At 36.4% G+C, this 19,381-nt stretch overlaps 2 protein-coding genes across 2 annotated transcripts; one reads left to right on the top strand and one right to left on the bottom strand.

The window, feature by feature from the left end:
- Window positions 1-1,145: 1,145 nt before the first annotated feature.
- Window positions 1,146-2,812, top strand: LOC125178987 (serine protease 27-like). Its single transcript, XM_047883982.1, has 3 exons — window positions 1,146-1,401; window positions 2,000-2,124; window positions 2,574-2,812. The coding sequence occupies exons 2-3, from the start codon at window positions 2,031-2,033 to the stop codon at window positions 2,810-2,812; spliced, it is 333 nt and encodes a 110-aa protein (XP_047739938.1). The 5' UTR covers window positions 1,146-1,401; window positions 2,000-2,030.
- Window positions 2,813-5,228: 2,416 nt separating this feature from the next.
- LOC108675349 (proclotting enzyme-like) lies at window positions 5,229-11,605 on the bottom strand. Its single transcript, XM_018163351.2, has 7 exons — window positions 11,570-11,605; window positions 10,623-10,747; window positions 9,911-10,137; window positions 7,901-8,074; window positions 7,547-7,687; window positions 6,784-6,942; window positions 5,229-6,374 (listed from the first exon to the last, which is right to left on the bottom strand). The coding sequence occupies exons 2-7, from the start codon at window positions 10,714-10,716 to the stop codon at window positions 6,234-6,236; spliced, it is 936 nt and encodes a 311-aa protein (XP_018018840.1). The 5' UTR covers window positions 10,717-10,747; window positions 11,570-11,605; the 3' UTR covers window positions 5,229-6,233.
- Between the last annotated feature and the right edge of the window lie 7,776 nt (window positions 11,606-19,381).

The following is a 19,381-nucleotide window of genomic DNA, read 5'->3' as shown; positions in this document are numbered from 1 at the left end:
GTGAAGTTTCAGAAAGATCCGTTAGTAAATGTGAAAGTTTTTCTGGAGGGCAGACGCCCCTCTTAATTGAATCAAATTGACATGCTTGTTGTCCGGTCCTGCCGTTTATATTTTTAATTAATTATGATTTTCATGCGATACTCGTTATCGCGAGAAAACAGGATTCTCATGCTCAATATTAATAATTAATACGAATAAAATGGAACACGAACGAGAATATGTACAACGTTTCCGATGCAGGCAGTACTAAATTAAAGATTCCTATCAATGAAGTATACCTATCACTTTTTCAAATGACCTTCCAGCAAATCCTTGCATGACATTATTAAAAATAAACGAAAACGATTCAAGTTCCAAAAAGACCGCACAGATTTTGAATTGGCCTCCACAAATTTATTTTTTGTCGGAAGTTCCTGTAAACAATTTGCCGATTGCTGAAAATATATCCATTTTGCGGTCGTTGGCACTGCCGCCATGACACTCGATCATATGATCTTGCTGGTGCAGGTAGACTTTCTAGTAGACTTTCTCTCGAGATCATATGCCCGCTTTCCCGGCGCCGATTGTGAGGCAAAGCTTGCAACTCTACACTTTCTCTCATTGCATTGAATGATCAGAGTTTCTATAAGGCTTATAAAACTTCTAGTAAAGACAATTAAAAGCCTTTTCAAAAAGTCTCTATTTAAATATTTAACTGAATGGTAGTATTACGGGAAATGATTGGGCTTACTTTGTATTTACTTCATTACCGGTATTTGAAATTATTTCATGCAAGAATGTTTATTTGTTAACTCAGAATCCTAATTATTTTAATATAAGTATATAGGAATAAGAAAAATAATAATTACACAATTATCTTATATCAAACTAATAGGTACAAGCAAGCGCAATGCTGATTTTGGAAATGATTTTGGTTCAATTTTTTCAGTCATAATACTTCCATTAGGGAGTTTAACATGTATAAAATGATCAGCACCTATGGAGTGAAATTTCGGTTTCAGCTACCTAGTATGAAGCTGTGGCGTTGATGGAATGAACAAAGAGATTTCATCAGGTGAACATGGTCGCTTTGGAGACTGTATTTGACGAGCCGGGAAGCTTATTTACTGTCTGCCCGACGTAGAAGACGGCATTCGATCACTGCTCTTTAGCGGGGTCGGTTTAGGTTTTCTACAGTAGTAATTTTCGTCATAGAACTCGTTTATAATGTGGAAAATATTTATAAACAACTTGAGCGGTGCCTTCGAGCAACATTTACAGTAGGGGAATACAACAGTACAGTGGGAAATTTCGATTGAAAACCTACGGCAGAAAAGTAAGAGATGTTATACCAGACACGGTCGTAAATGCGGTTTGTTAGTGAAGGAAATTTAAAAAACTCTAAGTTTACAAATGCTAGAGGTAAGAGTTATAGTAAACACTTGAAAGGCACTCAATCTATACTATGTCATATTTGAATTCATTAGTATCTCACTGAAGTACAATGTTTTACCTTGCGATTTTAAATCTGACTTTTATGAGCATGATGCCCCACCAAATCCTTAACCAAGTTTATTTAAAAAACATTATTCCCAATTTGACTGTACAAATGCTAAACTTATGATTCATGATCAATTGATCATTTTCATAATTATTGGCCTTAACTGATATCCAGTAAATCAAAGGTAATTCGCCTATAAATACTTACAAACATTATTCAGAAGATTTTACATTTTTCAATATCGTAGATTAATTCTGATCCCACGCGTACAATTCATTCAGAATATTACATCGTCTATAGTCAAAATAATCCCGAAAGTGTTTTAATTTATGTACGTTAAATATTTCCAGCAATTAATAGTATCGAGCGCATATACTAAATCTGATTGCTGAATTTGTCGAGGTTTAGAAAAATATGTATTAGATTTCTTACAATCTAATCCTTCTTTCAGTTCTTCATAGTTCGTGCGTCGCTCCAAAAGTTTGCAAAAAAAATCCTTTCATGTTGTTATACTTGTAGTTCGTGCGTGGCTACAAATCCCTGATACTCGATGTCGTCACAAGCCATCTGGTGGATGCTAGCCGTCATGGCGGTGGCTCTCATATCATGTGTCTCTCCTGCCGCTCTATCCGTCCAAAACTTCGGTGAGCTTGCAAATTAATTAATGTATCACTTCTAGACGATATTTTCTAGGAATTTTACTGGAAGTTACGGATCTTTAGTTCACAGCAGAATTTTTTAAATACAAAACTTTAATGAAATTACAAAATATTGATGAAATCGCAAATATCCTGTAAACAATTAAAAGTAAAAAATATTATTGGAGTAATGATGTTAATGATTTCTTTTATAATAAAATATCACCTATTATTATTTTTATACTGAGAAGAGACTCCCGAAAGAGGGAGAACTAAGATACCCTAATTTATAAAGAAGATTGGAAATATATGTATATTTTTTCAGAAAGCCCATTCCTGCGAAAGCAGTGACCAATGTTAAAAATCAAATGATTTTGAAAATTATTGATTTTCTGTTCCAAATGTTACTGATAGAATAAAATTTACCATACATATTTCTCAATTGCCGTGCACAGGAGAAATGGACGTCGATTTAGACGTAGAGAGCGAGCGTGCTCAGTTCAACAGCACGTGCAAGTGCGGCAAAAAGTTCACGCGCATCGTCGGCGGCACCGAAACTCAGGTCAACGCGTATCCTTGGCAAGCAGCGCTCTTCGACAAGGATACTAACAGCTTTGTATGTGGCGGGTCGCTCATTACCAATCAGCACATCCTCACAGCTGCACACTGCTTCGCTCCTGAGGTGAGAACATAGTTGTAAAAGATCTTATTGGACGACATAAAATCCTACAGTTTAGAATAATTGTATCAGCGTCCATAACAGGGACATGTCTTTCCCATCTCGATAATTGTAATATTTCTGACTTGTTTCACGAAGGTAGAAAACAGGTGCTAGGACCAGGTCTATCTCTGTCTCTTATACACATCTAGATGTGTATAAGAGACAGATATTATATTATATTATATTATATTATATTATATTATATTATATTATATTATATTATATTATATTATATTATATTATATTATATTACATTATATTATATTATATTATATTATTTTTTATTATATTATATTACATTATATTATATTATTTTTCAAGGAGTGATATAGTATAACAAATATTTGATCTGCTAATGCAGTTCAACTTACGAACCTATTCTTTTCAACGTCGTGGACGAAATTATTTTCACGAAGACAAGTTCACATATTTTTTTATTTTATTTCTACCACAATAGAAAGACTCCGAATTCAGTCGGACTTGAAGTTAACTCATAATTTCATTTAATAGTGTCCTCAAAATTGAGCATCAATTAACCACAGATTGGAATTGTGAGCTTCGGGAAAGGCTGCGGTGAGGCAAACTACCCCGGAGTCTACACGCGAGTCAACAAATTCTTGTATTGGATTGAGAGGCACACGACGGAGGGAGTTTACTGCTCAGGTTTTACATTCCCTTAAATGCGGACGACCGATCTCTCAACGACACAATGCTCAACATGACTCCAACTAAAGAGAGAATTCATAACAACGCCTTTTCGATTTTGCAAAGAATAATTGATGTAATATTTCATAGAAATTTTTATTTAAGAGCTAGACATTCCACGACAATTTATATTTAACGGATAATTTTATTCGATTTCATCATTTTTATGACATCTGCACCGGCAGGAAGAGAAGTAAATTCTTTCTTTGTTTTATAGGAATGAGATGGAATCAAGATTTTTCTTTTGCGCTGGAGACAATTTTCCAGAGTGCTGTATAAATTGAAAATTATAGCAAGTTATTTACATGAGTAAAACCACGTGCTTTTTTAGTATTCTGAAAAAAAATGAATAAAATATTTTAATAAAAACATACAATATAGGGAGCTTACGTAATGAACTAAGTAAAGAAAATGGTAGGATCTAAAATAAAAATATTTATAAATTAACTATGACCTGATTGATATATTTTTGTACTATTTCTCGATATCGCCAGATTTAAGAAAAAATATTGCCAATTACTGAATTAAGGTACAACTTCAGACGCACTTAACTATTTATTGAACTAAAAATCTTTCATGCAAGCTGAAACACATAATTGATCCTAAAAATGTGTTTGCTCTTTTCTCTTATTGCAGAGAATTTATTTATTTGCTGTTGTCTCTTATTATTATTTTTCTCTCTAGAAAATCAATAATTTTTTAAATCATTTCATTTTTCAACAAATGTCACTGCTTGCGTACGAAATGGCTTCAAAAAAGTACTTTTATCTTCATTATGAATTATGGTATCTTAGTTCTTCCCCTTTCGGGAGTCTCTACTCAGTATAAAATAATAGTTGGTGATATCTTATGATAGTATTATAAAAGAAATCATTAATATTATAACTCAATTATCTTTTTAGCGCATTTTTTCATTTATGGAAAAAATGCACTATTGTGCTCGCCATGTCCGTCCGTCCGTCTGTCTGTCTATCCGTCCGTCTGTCCGTGACCTCAAGTTTTTGTCGACGAGAAAATGCGCTCTCTGTCACTCACTGCAGTGAGTACTGAGTTATATTTTTTATCTATTGTTTCTCTATAGGTTATAGGCATTTTTATCAATATTTTGTCGTTTCATTAAAGTGTTGGATAAAAAAAATCCTGCTGTTGGATAAAAAACTAAAGATCCGTAACTTCCAGTAAAATTCCTAGAAAATATCGTCTATAACTATAAGTGATACATTAATTAATTTGCAAGCTCACCGAAGTTTTGGACGGATAGAGCGGCAGGAGAGACATATGATATGAGAGCCACCGCCATGACGGCTAGCATCCACCAGATGGCTTGTGACGACATCGAGTATCAAGGATTTGTAGCCACGCACGAACTATAACAACAGGAAAGAAGGATTAGATTGTGAGAAAGCTAATACATATTTTTTGCATACATTTTGTAGCAACGCACGAACTATGACGAAGTGAAAGAAGGATTAGACCGTGAGAAATCTAATACATATTTTTCTAAATCGCGACATTTTCAGCAACCAGATTTAAGATATTCGCTCGATACTATTATTTGCTGAAAATTTTTAACGTACATAAATTAAAACAATTTCAGAAATTTTTTAAGCATAGACTATGTAATATTCTAAANTCTCTTATACACATCTAGATGTGTATAAGAGACAGATATAATATAATATAATATAATATAATATAATATAATATTGCTTGTGTCACCTAGGTTTGTCCAGTACTCATTCATGGACCTCTACAATTAAAAGGCATGCAATAAAAACGACTTGTTTTTCTATGTATTCCTACCCGTATTTCCACAGTCTTCAATCCGCAGTCTTTCAAAAAGAAAACAGCAATGAAAAAGTATCAAAAAGTAACAGACAAATGAACCTCAGTCAAAGCGTAAATAAACGTTTCTCTCGAATAAAGTAATCAAATCATAAAGAATTTAACAAAATATATAACAATGGTGATTAAAATAATCACATGATTTAAAATACGGGAACAAACCTTAAACCTTTAACTCAGACATTAAATTAATGATCGCAAAGAAATGATAAATAATAATGATAAATAAAAGCTTAAATAAGAAACATAATATGGATACATGAATTTAAACCTTGTGTTCCCTTATATGCTCATATCACCAATGAAACCCTTGCTATAACTTCGGACTCAAACTTTGGAGGCATTCTGAAAAATACATTAATAAAAAAATAAAGGCAAGAATTTATTTAAAACCTAAAAAAGGATATAACGCAAAACATAACACAAACAAATATTAGACAAATGTAATTATTATCCATAATTACGAAAGAAAAATCGCCTGTAAATCGACACCTAATTATCACAAAAAACCTCAGATTAAGCGCCAACACGTACAACCGTGGTATATATTTGTATAGGTCAATAAACAATTCATAAAAACTGAGCATGTCACAACGGGGGGCACGTCAGAGGTGCATTAAATCCCCGAACAAAAAATTAATTGTATTCTTTTTGCAATCCATTACTGTGTACATTCGAACAATGTAGTTTTTAAAATGAGAAGTTACGTATTTTTAAAAGAATATCGCTCATGAGAGTCACATCGGTTCCTCTATTATCAAATGTTTTAAAACTCATTTATTCATCATAATTTTTCACTTTCACTAGGTAATCAAAGGAAAAAAAGGAATTTTGTTTTATTCTCTTAAGGGAAAGTAAAACCTGAGCAGTAAACTCCCTCCGTCGTGTGCCTCTCAATCCAACGCAAGTATTTATTTACTCGCGTAAAGCCTGCCGGCAAGACTTTGTCGCCACATCCCTTATGTCCGAAGCTCGTAATCCCGATCTGTGACAAAATCAAAACCAATTCGGAATCTTTATAAATATATTACATTTAGTAAATAAATTGGGCCATTTTCGTTGCAAAAAATATGTGCAGATATTGGCATCGTGAACACAGTCAATTTTATGGGAAAGTAACTCAGGTGTAGGGGAAACCTGCCTTATTACCTTACTATCAAGTAAGGTAATAAGGTACACATACGGGCTTTAAGACTCAATCTTTATATACGTTGTGGCTCAATAAAAGTACGAAAAAATAATATATCATCTCACTATTGTTTTAATGAAACCTTATTTTTATGCTACTCGATTGACTAGCTGTTGCTTAATTCTCCTGACTTATCTCTAATTTTGAGGGATGTTTGACGCCGGTATATTTTATAAGCCTGATTAATATTGACAAGTTTTCGTACTTGGTCATAATTTTGTTCTTGATCAAGGTATATGAGAGGACCGCCGGAGTCGCCGTGGCAGGTGCCTTGACCGTCTAATCCTGCAGCGCACAACATCTTGCGCGTGATCCGGATAGGCTCGAAGGCGGTCCGGTTCAAGCAATCTTTGCGGCTGAACACCTACATAAATAATTCAAAGATTAGCCAGTCACAAGATCATTTTAATGGTATAAATAAAACTTTCAATATAAGTTCTCAAAGTCACTTGTTGTAAGGATAATTAGCGTATCGCTAGCATTGGATTCAGTGCTTCTTTAAAACACCTTAACAGATACTTGATAACTTAACTGGAATTTGAGTGTTAGAACTAGAATTGATTTATCATAAAACATTCTTACTCTCATTTATTTCCTAAATATTTATTACTCAAACGATTCATTTCTTAATCATGTCTTACTCAAAGGATTTTAAGCAAATGTTCGATATTTCAAGTTTTTTTTCCGAAAATGTACAATATTATGAGATAAATTCATATATCGGTGTTGTAATTAGTTGTAAATTCTACTTCTAGGACGGATATCACTCACCAAATTCAACGCACCCTTGCCCGAAAATATCTAAAATGCCTTGGCATCAACTCCAGTGGAATGGAGATACATAGGACTACTGATGCACCGATATATTTAAATTTTTAGGCTCTAAATTAAACTTCAACGTTGTTAGACTTGATTAACATACCCTAGTCTACGCCCTCAATCATTATTTTTACCAATAATACACGTACAGAGACTTTAACTTCCTGTAAAGTGTTGGTGGTATCGCCACCGGTCGACGTTGCACCCCATCCTGTGGCAATAGCTTCTTCGTTTCCGTATTTTAGCTTAGCTGAAGACGGCAAACACACGGGCAACAGCCGTGAGCTGATCTGTTAACACGAATTAGACATAAGATTGTTGGATGTAAATAACTTATATCCGAGTTAGCAAGTAATGTTCTAGCTTCGAATATGTAAAACAAAATGAATTTAAGTTAAGTCATGTGTATATTCAATAATCTCTTAGAAACAATAATAAACCTGCCAATTTGAGCTACTAATATACAGGTCATAGAACAACCCAAAGGTTTAAAATCGACTCACTGGTACGGTTTTGTTGAGATGTATTATGGCAATATCATTTTGAATGGTGGGCCGGTCGTAGTGCTTGTGTATGTGAATTGTCTTCGCGTATCTTTCAACCAAATTTGTTTCCGATGGATTGGAGAGATCGTGATCTCTTAAGTGCACCACCATATTCTCTGCTGTTAGAGGCGTCTGCACAAACATCATATAATCGTAAAATGAACTATGTATATTTTTTATTTGTATTAACTTTGTTACATCTTAGTCGATCTCAATTTTTCACACGATCTCGTTTTTCATTTCTCATACTTGGATTTAATTTTCAGTTTTTGTTTTTTACATGCTTTTGCCATGCTTTTTCTATGACTAACAATGTACTCTTACTGATGTTTCCTTTACCTTATGATTTCTATTTCTTATGTCCCATTTCCGTATTACCTCTTCAAGAACCAAAATTACCAACCAATATTGGAAGCCTCTAATATAAGCATGGGAGTAATATTCCCCTTTATTTTTATATAATCAAATCTTTATTTGTCAATCCTCGGGATATGCTCGCATTACCATTTTCGTCGAAATGGTTGGCTAAAATATGAAACCTGCAAAAATAAACTGCTATTATATGAAACCAGAATCGAACCCGGGGGCCATAGTAGTGATCTGAAAATTTTCTGTGACGCTGTAACGTGATTTTCTTCACGTTACGTGTCAATGACGTGTGGAACAGCGAATCAGACTCACTGATCGTTGAGGCCTTTTGCAAGCAGTATTTTCAGACCCCGGTAAAATTTTTTGCTAGACGAATGGTTTCTTCAACCAAAGAACTGTTCAGCTCTGGGCATATGTCTGCATGCTTGAGCTTATTGCTCAAGCAGAAGATAGCTTATGAACTATTTACTTTACAAGGAGCCTCTCTGTGAGCAACATATTTGATTTGGGATTTCCACAACTATCGTTTATTTCGCTATTTATTTGATTGTCTCTCCAGGAATTTAGAGTGCAGTTGATAACTTAGTTGCTTGTAAAGAACTACATGTGAAAGTCAATACCAACTGTCATTGCAGCAGCCGACGATGGATGCAGAAAGATCCTCACTTGCTATGAACTGTGAACAACTGAAAGCTGCAACCAAGTTAGTGCCGTATCTAGATTTTGTTAAGATTAACATGCGCTGCTCCGTTCTATTGTGTGATCTTTCGTCAATAAACGCAGAAATTCAAGGCCCTTGCAGAACTGTTTTCTCAATAGAAATTTAATGTGACGAAAGTTACATGACATGAAACGGCAAATAATTCAACGATTATTTTAAACACAACGTTGTTCATTCAGTAGGATACATGGATTTAATAGGAGAAATTGGCTTGACTTGCATTACCTCGAATCAGGGATACCTTTTGATGTATCGATTGAATTTTTTTTATTTGCGATTATTACCCTCATTCCTAACCACGCCATGTCATAATAGTTACTAGCTGTAAACGTCTTTGCATGAAATTGAGCCTCTGGTAGACTGCTCTGATCTTAGAACTGAGCGAGTAGTGCAATATAGACTGCATATATATATATTGTACAGTGATTGAAATGCATTTTTTTGAATGAAAGCATTTTTCATATTCGGCCGTGTCTGTCCCGAACGTATCAGGTACCAAATACGCGCGCCCCACGATCGCCCCAAGCTCGACGAGTAATTTCACAAGATTCCATTTCGGCGCTTATTTCGCTACGGCAACCGGAACCTAAAGCGGACATATAGAGCTTCTAATTTACCCTGCCATAAGAACTTGGGGCGTCCGTGTGCCAGCGGCTGACAGGTCTTCGAATTTCGATAGGGCAGTAGCTTCTAAGCATCGAATTCAGCTCAAGATAGACCTGGTCCTAGCACCTGTTTTCTACCTTCGTGAAACAAGTCAGAAATATTACAATTATCGAGATGGGAAAGACATGTCCCTGTTATGGACGCTGGCACAATTATTCTAAACTGTAGGATTTTATGTCGTCCAATAAGATCTTTTACAACTATGTTCTCACCTCAGGAGCGAAGCAGTGTGCAGCTGTGAGGATGTGCTGATTGGTAATGAGCGACCCGCCACATACAATGCTGTTAATATCCTTGTGGAAGAGCGCTGCTTGCCAAGGATATGCGTTGACCTGAGTTTCGGTACCGCCGACGATGCGCGTGAACTTTTTGCCGCACTTGCACGTGCTGTTGAACTGAGCACGTTCGCTCTCTACGTCTAAATCGACGTCCATTTCTCCTGTGCACGGCAATTGAGAAATATGTATGGTCAATTTTTATTCTATCAGTAAAATTTGGAAAAGAAAATCAATAATTTTTTAAATCATTTCATTTTTCAACAAATGTCACTGGTGCAAATGTCAACACTGGTTCCAACTGGTTTTCAACCAATGTCACAACAAATGCTCTAAAAAAAAGCACTTTTATTTTCGTTATGAATTAGGGTATCTTAGTTCTTCCTCTTTCGGGAGTCTCTACTCGGTGTAAAAATACTAATTGATGGTATCTTATGATAGTATTATAAAATAAATCATTAAGATTATAACTCAAATATCTTTTTATCTATTGCTTCTCTATAGGTTATATGCATTTTTATCAATATTTTGTCGTTTCATTGAAGTGTTGGATAAAAAATCCTGCTGTGAACTAAAGATCCGTAACTTCCAGTAAAATTCCTAGAAAAAATCGTCTATAAGTGATACATTAATTAATTTGCAAGCTCACCGAAGTTTTGGACGGATAGAGCGGCAGGAGAGACACATGATAAGAGAGCCACTGCCGTGACGGCTAGCATCCACCAGATGGCTTGTGACGACATCGAGTATCAAGGATTTGTAGCCACGCACGAACTACAAGTATAACAACATAAAAGAAAGATTAGATTGTGAGAAAGCTAATACATATTTTTTGCAAACTTTTGGAGCGACGCACGAACTATAACGTACTGAAATAAGGATTAGATTGTGAGAAATCTATTACATATTTTTATAAACCTCGACAAATTCAGCAAATATATTTAGTATATGAGCTCGATACTATTAATTGCTGGAAATATTTAACGTACATAAATTAAAACATTTTCAGAATTTTTTAAGCATAGACTATGTAATACTCTAAATAAACTGTAAACGTGGGATCAGAATTAATCTACGATATTGAAAGATGTATGATATTGAAAGATGATCTGCTTCTGAATATCTTCCGATTAACTGGATATCAAGCTTAAGTCAATAATTAAGATTATGAGCATGAATTATATGTATAGTATTTGTATGGTCACATTGGGAATAACGTTTTTTATATAAACTTGGTTATGGATTTGGTGGGGCAACATGCTCATAAAAGTCAGATTTAAAATCGCAAGATAAAACATTGTTCTTCAAGATGCACTTTGTGAGATAATAATGAATTCAAATATAATATAGTATAGATTGATTGCTTTTCAAATGTTTTACTATAACTCCTGCCTTTAGCCTGTGCAAACTTATTAAGAGTACTTAGAAACTTCCTTCACTAGAAGACCGCATTTACATGTGTATCTGTTATAACATCTCTAACTTTTCTGTCGTAGGTTTTCAATTAAAACTATATTTCAATTGAACCAATAAATATTTCCACATTATAAACGAGTTCTATGACGAAAGTTACTACTGTAGAAAACCTAAACCAACCCTGCTAAAGAGCAGCGCTCGAATGCCGCCTTCTACGTCGGGCAGGCCGTATAAAATAAGCTTCCCTGCTCGTCAAATGCAGTCGCCAAAGCGACCGTGTTCACCTGAAGAAATCTCTTTGTTTATTCCATCAACGTCACAGCTTCATACAAGGTAAATGAAACCGAAATTTCACTCCTTATGTGCTGATCATTTTATACAAGTTGAACTGACTATTGTGACTGAAAGAATTTAATCAAATTCATTTCTGCATTGCGCCTGCTAGTACCTATTAGTTTGATTTAAGATAATTGTGTAATTTTTATTTTTCTTATTCCTACTTATATTAAAATAATTAGGATTCTGAGTTGACAAATAAACTATCTTGCATGAAATAATTTCAAATACCGGTAATGAAGTAAATACAGAGTAAGCCCAATCATTTCCCGTAATACTACATTCAGTTAAATATTTAAATAGAGACTAAGGCAAAAAATATTTTAATTGTCTTTACTAAAAGGTTTGAAAAGCCTTATAGAAACTCAATGTTTATTCAATGCAATGAGAGAAAGTGTCGAGTTGCAAGCTCTGCCTCGCAATCGGCGCCGGGAAAGCGGGCATATGATCTCGAGAGAAAGTCTACTAGAAAGTCTACCTGCCACAGCAAGATCATATGCTCGAGTGTCATGGCGGCAGAGCTAACGACCGCAAACTGTAGAATTTTCAGCAATCGCAAAGAACTTGCGATTGTTGAAAAGAAAGATTGCGACAATAAGAGAACAAATTAGCGGAGGATAATTTGAAATATGTGCGGCCTTTTTGGAACTTGAATCGTCTTCGTTTACGTTGAATGCTGCCTTGCAAGGGTTCCCAGGAAGAACATTTTAAAAAGTGATATAGTATACTTATTTGATAGGAATCTTCATTTCACTACTGACTGCATCGGAAATGTTGTACATATTGTCGTTCGTGTTCCGTTTTATTCGTATTAATTATTAATATTGAGCATGAGAATCATGTTTTCTCGTGATAACGAGTATCGCATGAAAATCATAATTATGTAATAATATAAACAACAGGAATTTGGACAACAAGCATGTCCTATTGATTCAACTAATGCAAAATTCAATTAATTAATTTATTTCGAATGACACGTTCATTTGCAATTTTGCTTTTCGTTTGTGAAATTGCATAGATTTTTGCAAAAGCTTTACTAAATCTGGGGAAGACAAATAATCATTGGTCCAATAATGCTGTTCTACAGTTAAAATATGCATTTAAGATGCTTAGAGTAATTGAATAAGGATAAATCAGAGTTCTAGATCTATAATTTTAATTAATACAATCCATAATAATAATTAAGACAAATAAATATCATTACAAGCACTGATTATAATTAAAAATAATAATTACAATTAAACCAATTTTCAATACGAACGATATTGAAAATGTGGTCATTTTAGGACAAGTTTGTCCTAGCAGAAATATGATTTTTTTTACGAAAGATAAAAAACTAACTTTATATCCGTAATTCTGTACAGGTAAACGATCATTAAAATTAAATGAAAACATTTTCCTCTGTGTTCCGTGTGGGGAATTTCTGATAAAACACGTCCGGCGATTTAAGCGAGGATGGTCTGTCCGGCCCACAGCTGTCCGGGTCTGTCCGGTCCACAGCTGTCCGGGTCTGTCCGGCCCATAGCTGTCCGGATCTGTCCGGTCCACAGCTGTCCGGGTCTGTCAGGCCGACAGCTGTCCGGGTCTGTCCGGTCCACAGCTGTCCGGGTCTGTCAGGCCCACAGCTGTCCGGGTCTGTCCGGTCCATAACTGTCCGGGTCTGTCCGGCCCACAGCTGTCCGGGTCTGTCAGGCCGACAGCTGTCCGGGTCTGTCCGGCCCACAAGGGGCCAACCTTGTGATAGTCGAGCTATGAACGCACATATCACACCGATGCACCGATGCTGTCTGTATGATTCAAATGAAGTTTGGCGAAAATATGTTGAAATTAATCAAAGACCTGATATTTTAAAAATTCATGAATACATACATCATATTATAACGGATAACTTGATCATGCGATTATATAGCTGATAAAGTTTTCTTATATATGATGAGTTATTCAGCCTAAAATATTAATCAATATATCAACGCTTCAAGATTCAGTCAATATTTGTAATTGAGTAAGTCATAACTGAATGTAATCATAAAATGTTATCTTTCTCATAAGTACTCTGCATTGATCTACCTTCTTAAGATGAGTATTGACGGCAAAAACTTTTGTAGGCCTTGACACGGAAATTGGAGCTAGAAGCTATAATGAATGACTGTTGAAAAGAAGAGACTGAGCCAACTTTTAAATTGAGCAGAAATAATCTATTATTATGTTCAGAATACATATTGAAAAGCTCGTGTATTTTTAACCGCTCACACTGTCAGATTTACCAGTAATAAGATGTCATCAGTTCATCACAGAGAAGAAGCGATCTCATTTATGCCTGAAGTAGGTCAACAATTCATTTTATCTCATGCCAATTCATATACTCTCTCTGAGCCGAATCCCCAACCGATTGGAAGTCCGTTTTCTATTTAATATAATATTTAATTGTTCCCCTAGATCACGATTAATATTAAATTTTAACGATTTCCCGTAGATTTTAGAGCTGTCAAAGTCGATCCCGAGTCAATGCTTGGTTGCGTATACGCTCGTTGACCCAGAGCACGTCGCTGCAGCACCAGCCTCCCCACTCGGGCTCATCTATCCAGCGTTGCAAGTTGTTGACCGTAGCGCGCACCCTCCGGAACCCTACGTCCTCCAGCTCACTTAGGATCTCGTACGCGAGTTGTCAATAATGACAACGTATGTAAAAGTAATCACCTGAATGCTTGCATTGTTCTAACCGATGTTAAAGTGCACGTTCATGAAATTATGCCCAACCCACAAAAATTCATGTAAATAAGGCGAACGGGATTCGATTTTTTTTTTTCGAAAGATTATTTGAGTTCCGTAATACCGTAACTGTGGTGATTTTTGTGGCATTCGGTGGTCCATCTCGAATTTGAAGTTAATTTCTGGCCACTTGCAAATAAATGATTAGAAAATAATGTAGGAAGTCGTGGGAAAAGCGATTCAAGTCTTTCCATAAATTAGGAATTTACTGTAAAGGCATCGTTTTTATGGATTCCTAGCTAGGATGAAGGAATCCTAGTCCTAGGAGATAAAGATTTTTAGAGCAACTTGCAGAAGAATTCATGACAACCTCAGAAAGACCCACAGTTAAATCCTTGGATATTACCTTAACGATAATTTCTTTAATCTGGGTTCAGAACCGATTACCAGAAGCCATATCAATTTAAAATAAGGAAAACGGAGAGCCAAGAGACAGCACTTCTTGGATTGTGTTATCGATCGGTGAAACGGACGGCCAGCGAGGCACCGACAAGGTATACTCTCAATGATGCATGGTTTTATGTATGATGCATGGCTATATGTACAGTATGGAGGAGCTTTCCATCAGCCAAATAATAAAGTCTACTAAAATTATATTTCCCAATAGACATTAATATTTCTGCGTAGTGCTGGCCACACTCCTCGTTTAAGCAGGTTGTAAGTCAAGTACTAGTTGGTAAGAATCGGCGATACGTTAGCTCTGATCAGCCTAATCATCTGCGCCGATTAATGCTATGCTAAATCCCATGTATAACTATACTCGTTAGTTTTGCCCAACCAATAACATTGTTCTTCTTGTAAAATTTTTACAGAACTTATGGAAACAAGTTTCAATTGATAACGGAGGCCGGATGTTGGATGTTAGTTTACGAGCCAATGACATCGATTGCCATACCTTTCATATCTTCATTTTTAAGCTTGATATAATCCAGAATGGTCTGAAAACCGTGCAAAAAGTTCAAGTTTGAAGGTTTCGAAGTCAAAAAATAAAGTTTCCGAAGCGTGCAGGGCTTGGAAAAAATTACGGTTAATTTTGTCTTGTCGAATCCATGTAACTTGTTAGCACAAACCTTGTTGCGCTGGATATACAGTTCAGATGACTCCCACTCCCTCCAGAAGTTGTGGATCTCCATGTGTAGTTGCCACACGTTCTCCAGTAAGCCCGAGTCAAATATGTTAGGTAAAACCTATGGATGACATACAAACAATTCGACATAACAACGCTTATGAATTTCCTTGGTGTATTTTTTGGCCTCCTAGCCTGACAGCTTTGGGAGCGAACTCATGAATTGCAAGGTTGAATAATCGTTACATCATATCTTGTGTGTACAGTATATATTCCATCAGAAAAAGTAGTGCAGCAACTTGTGGCAGCTATTGAATTCGGCACGTAATGAATTTTGCGTAAGTTTGGCTTTTGTGAATTTTATTACCTAAATTTAAATTTTCACGATACAAAATATTCACTGTTTACTTCTTACAAGTTGCACTAACATGATATTCTTGTTCCTCGATGTCGATCTTGAGGTAGTGCACCTGGGCGCCGACGTGACCGTTGGCCGCGAGGGCGTCTTTGTACGTCACCAACGTCCGGCCGTCGTCGTCGACGTGGCTGACGTTGGCGATGCCCCACGGCCGGTGGACGTGGCGAGGCCCGAAGAAATCCTGTGGCCGAAATCTTACAATTCATTTCCATATCTCAAATCTATTCATTGATCTGCTTCTATTGTTTCACTGAGAACCGTATGCCTATAATAATTTCAAAATACATTTTCTGTGTGAGATGATGGCCATTTTCAAGACCTGAATTTTTAATTAAACCAGTTTTGGCCCTCACTTACATTGAAACATATATGTAAAAAGTTATTAAAATTAGTATTCCTGACGTGGGTATGGTTGACAGTGTGGTCGTGCAGGAAGACCTGACAGCCCCAGAGGTCGGACATGATCTTCTCAAATGTGATGTCGTTGCCGACACCAAACGAGTAAATCAGGCACGAGTTGTAGGCGGGTGTGTACCACGGGTCCAAACATACCTGGTGAACAAGTAATTACTGATGAACAAGTTTCAATATGAATATTACGACGATTGTTTGCTTGAGAATAACCTTTGTAAACATCAACGGCCACTCATGGTTGGCATATACCACGGTTCCAAACACACCTGTGTACTAGTAATTTGTTAAAGGTTAAAAACAGATGTGTATTTCACAAATAGAACCCCATTTAGTAAACCAATATATTTATTAACAGTTTTACCTGTTTTAGCACTAGAAATTGAGGCTCGGACAAATTTACGGCCTCACTCGCAGCCGGTCTCACGGCCAATCTCCAAATTCAGTGACCGAGGAATATTCCCCAAACTAATGAACGTAGCTCGATAAAACTTGGAACACGATTCATTAGAAACAAACGGTGATCTTTAGCTTGTGAAAAAAAAATTTAAATTTCACCTTCATTCGGGATTTAAATGGCAATATGGGCCGAAATTCACAGTGATCAAAGAATTTCTTCCAAACTACTGAACAGATTCCAACGAAATTTTGAATATAAATTCCTAACCACCAAACGGTGATTTTTAGCTCGTGAAAATTTATTAGAGTCGGAGTTCTGCATGTGTTGTTTTGTACACAACACATGCACACATATGTACACAACACATGTTCTGCATGTGACTTCGATTCAAACTTCTGACTTCGATTCACGGACTGCCGCCCCCCTATTGCCCCTTTTGCCTCACCGCCCCCCCCAGGGGGGCGATATCGCCAACTTTGGGAACCACTGCGCTAAATCGATAAACCGCCGAAATTTTTAGCTGAATTTGCCGCTAACCACTAACTTTAGGTATATAAATTTTGCTTTGGCTTAAATTGGGGGGGGGGTACATAAATAATTAAATGAACAAATGAAATTAAGCTGTAGTTGATCTTCAATATACAGTTTATCAAACGAATAAGAAATATGAAGTAACAAAAGCACACAGGTAGAAGCAGGGTTACACACTGCTTTTACTCTGGCTTGCCCTTCATCTCCTCGAGGTGATTATACAATCGAGTTCATCAAGGGTAGTTACCCTTGATGAACATCAGCCTCTCAATAATGTAAATAATTAACTATTATTTGCATTATTATTATTACTCAATTGACCCTCAAGATGTCCTTGCCTATGGAAAGCAGGCGCACAACTGCAGCATTGGATGAGATGGCTGCGTTGTACATAACGAACAGGTCCATCAACACCTGCTCACTCAAGAATGCAACGTCAGTCAAGACCTCTTTCGAGCTGGCCTCCAGCCATGTCTTCACTAAGTTCTGTGTCTTGGACTTCAGTGACCTGCGACTCATGCGGTGATGCTGCTGAAGAAGTCATCTTCTCCATCCTTGTCATTGCTGGTGATGCTGCTGCCCTCCAAGGGTCTCCCTCAGGTTTAATTGAACTGAGTTCAAACATATTAAGAAGTATTTCAACTATTGCAACAAACAATAAAGTTGAAATTCATTCCGAAATTTCCACCAGATTTTTAGAAAAAATAGTTGTTTGATGTGACGCAGTTTTTGCTTTATTATCATCCTCGTACCCACTTGACACTCACTGATGCGAGTAACCATTCCCCTGCATAAATATGGTAGCTTTTCTGACACATGTACCAACATCACATAAAGCCCGTTCTTAATTTCAATGTTCTCGCTTCACAAGGCGCTTACTCTTGCACTATAGTAACTCTCATATAGTAGGGATATATTAAGGATATAGAAACGATATAGAAAGGATACAGTAAGCGCATAGTAAGGATATAGTAAGTATATAGTAAGGATATAATAAAGATGTAGTAAGGATGCAATATTTGTGTGTATGTTTGTGAGAAAAAGTTAAAGAGAAACTTTGATGTGGTTACTGCTGAATGTGAGAGACAAACCTTCCTGCATGGAGCTGTGGAGCAGGCGGGTGTCTCGTGAATATAATAATGTGAGATAAGATTGAAATGTGTCAGATGTGCATTGTGTATATCAAAGATTTATTCATTCATTGTTATTTGTTATATATGATAGAATAATCGTACATTATTGTATTTTTTTCAAAATTTGCGAGTTAATGTTGGTTTTCTCGTTATTCGTTGTTTGAAATTCGATGGAATGCCTCCAAAGCTTGAGAATCAATGAAATAAATAACTACATATATCTCATAAATGAAAGTATTTCAAAGTTGAATCATTGTTCGCTCCCTGAAGGCTGTTGTTTAAATGGAGGTATACGAGCTTCCATGTATGTCACTTCAGAGGGCATTCTTGGACTTAACAGTGAGTTTTTAAACTTAACCATCGGTGCAACGGTGAGCTCGTTCTGAATTGCTACTCGAGCTCACGCAGTACTCGCTTATAGTAAGTTCTCGTTACCCACTCACTCACTCACCTGGTTCTCACTCTCATATGATAAGGACTGTTGAATGGTGTTCGCAGTTGCATTGTACTGGCGGTCACATGGTGTTTGTTCATGGTAGTAGCTCCTAAACTACTATTGTATATCGTTAAAACTTCATAGTATTCTTAATAGCATTGAAATATTTGGTTACAGTTCCACTGACAGCATACTCGCTCTCCTCGATGTCGATCTTGAGGTAGTGCACCTGGGCGCCGACGTGACCGTTGGCCGCGAGGGCGTCTTTGTACGTCACCAACGTCCGGCCGTCGTCGTCGACGTGGCTGACGTTGGCGATGCCCCACGGCCGGTGGACGTGACGAGGCCCGAAGAAATCCTGTGGGAGAAATCTTTACACTTATTCTAAAGACCGATAATCTCATATTACTAAATTGGTTATGTAATACCATGAGAAGAATGTAATAATTTAAATATTCTAATAAACTAAAAATAATGAAGGCAAAACGATTA

This window comes from Hyalella azteca, unplaced genomic scaffold, assembly GCF_000764305.2.
Source record: "Hyalella azteca isolate HAZT.00-mixed unplaced genomic scaffold, Hazt_2.0.2 contig14211, whole genome shotgun sequence".
In the NCBI taxonomy this organism is placed as follows: Eukaryota; Metazoa; Arthropoda; class Malacostraca; order Amphipoda; family Hyalellidae; genus Hyalella; species Hyalella azteca.
Note: the sequence above shows the minus strand (reverse complement) of the source record. Positions and strands in the feature narration are given on the sequence as shown.

Excerpts from the sequence above, each read along its gene's own strand:
- LOC125178987 (XM_047883982.1), top strand. The coding sequence starts at position 2,031 with ATGTCGTCACAAGCCATCTGGTGGATGCTAGCCGTCATGGCGGTGGCT. Across the intron at positions 2,125-2,573 it reads TCTATCCGTCCAAAACTTCG|GAGAAATGGACGTCGATTTA; the intron begins GTGAGCTTGCAA and ends TGCCGTGCACAG.
- LOC108675349 (XM_018163351.2), bottom strand. The coding sequence starts at position 10,716 with ATGTCGTCACAAGCCATCTGGTGGATGCTAGCCGTCACGGCAGTGGCT. Across the intron at positions 10,138-10,622 it reads TCTATCCGTCCAAAACTTCG|GAGAAATGGACGTCGATTTA; the intron begins GTGAGCTTGCAA and ends TGCCGTGCACAG. Across the intron at positions 6,375-6,783 it reads AAGAACAAAATTATGACCAA|ATCGGGATTACGAGCTTCGG; the intron begins GTACGAAAACTT and ends ATTTTGTCACAG.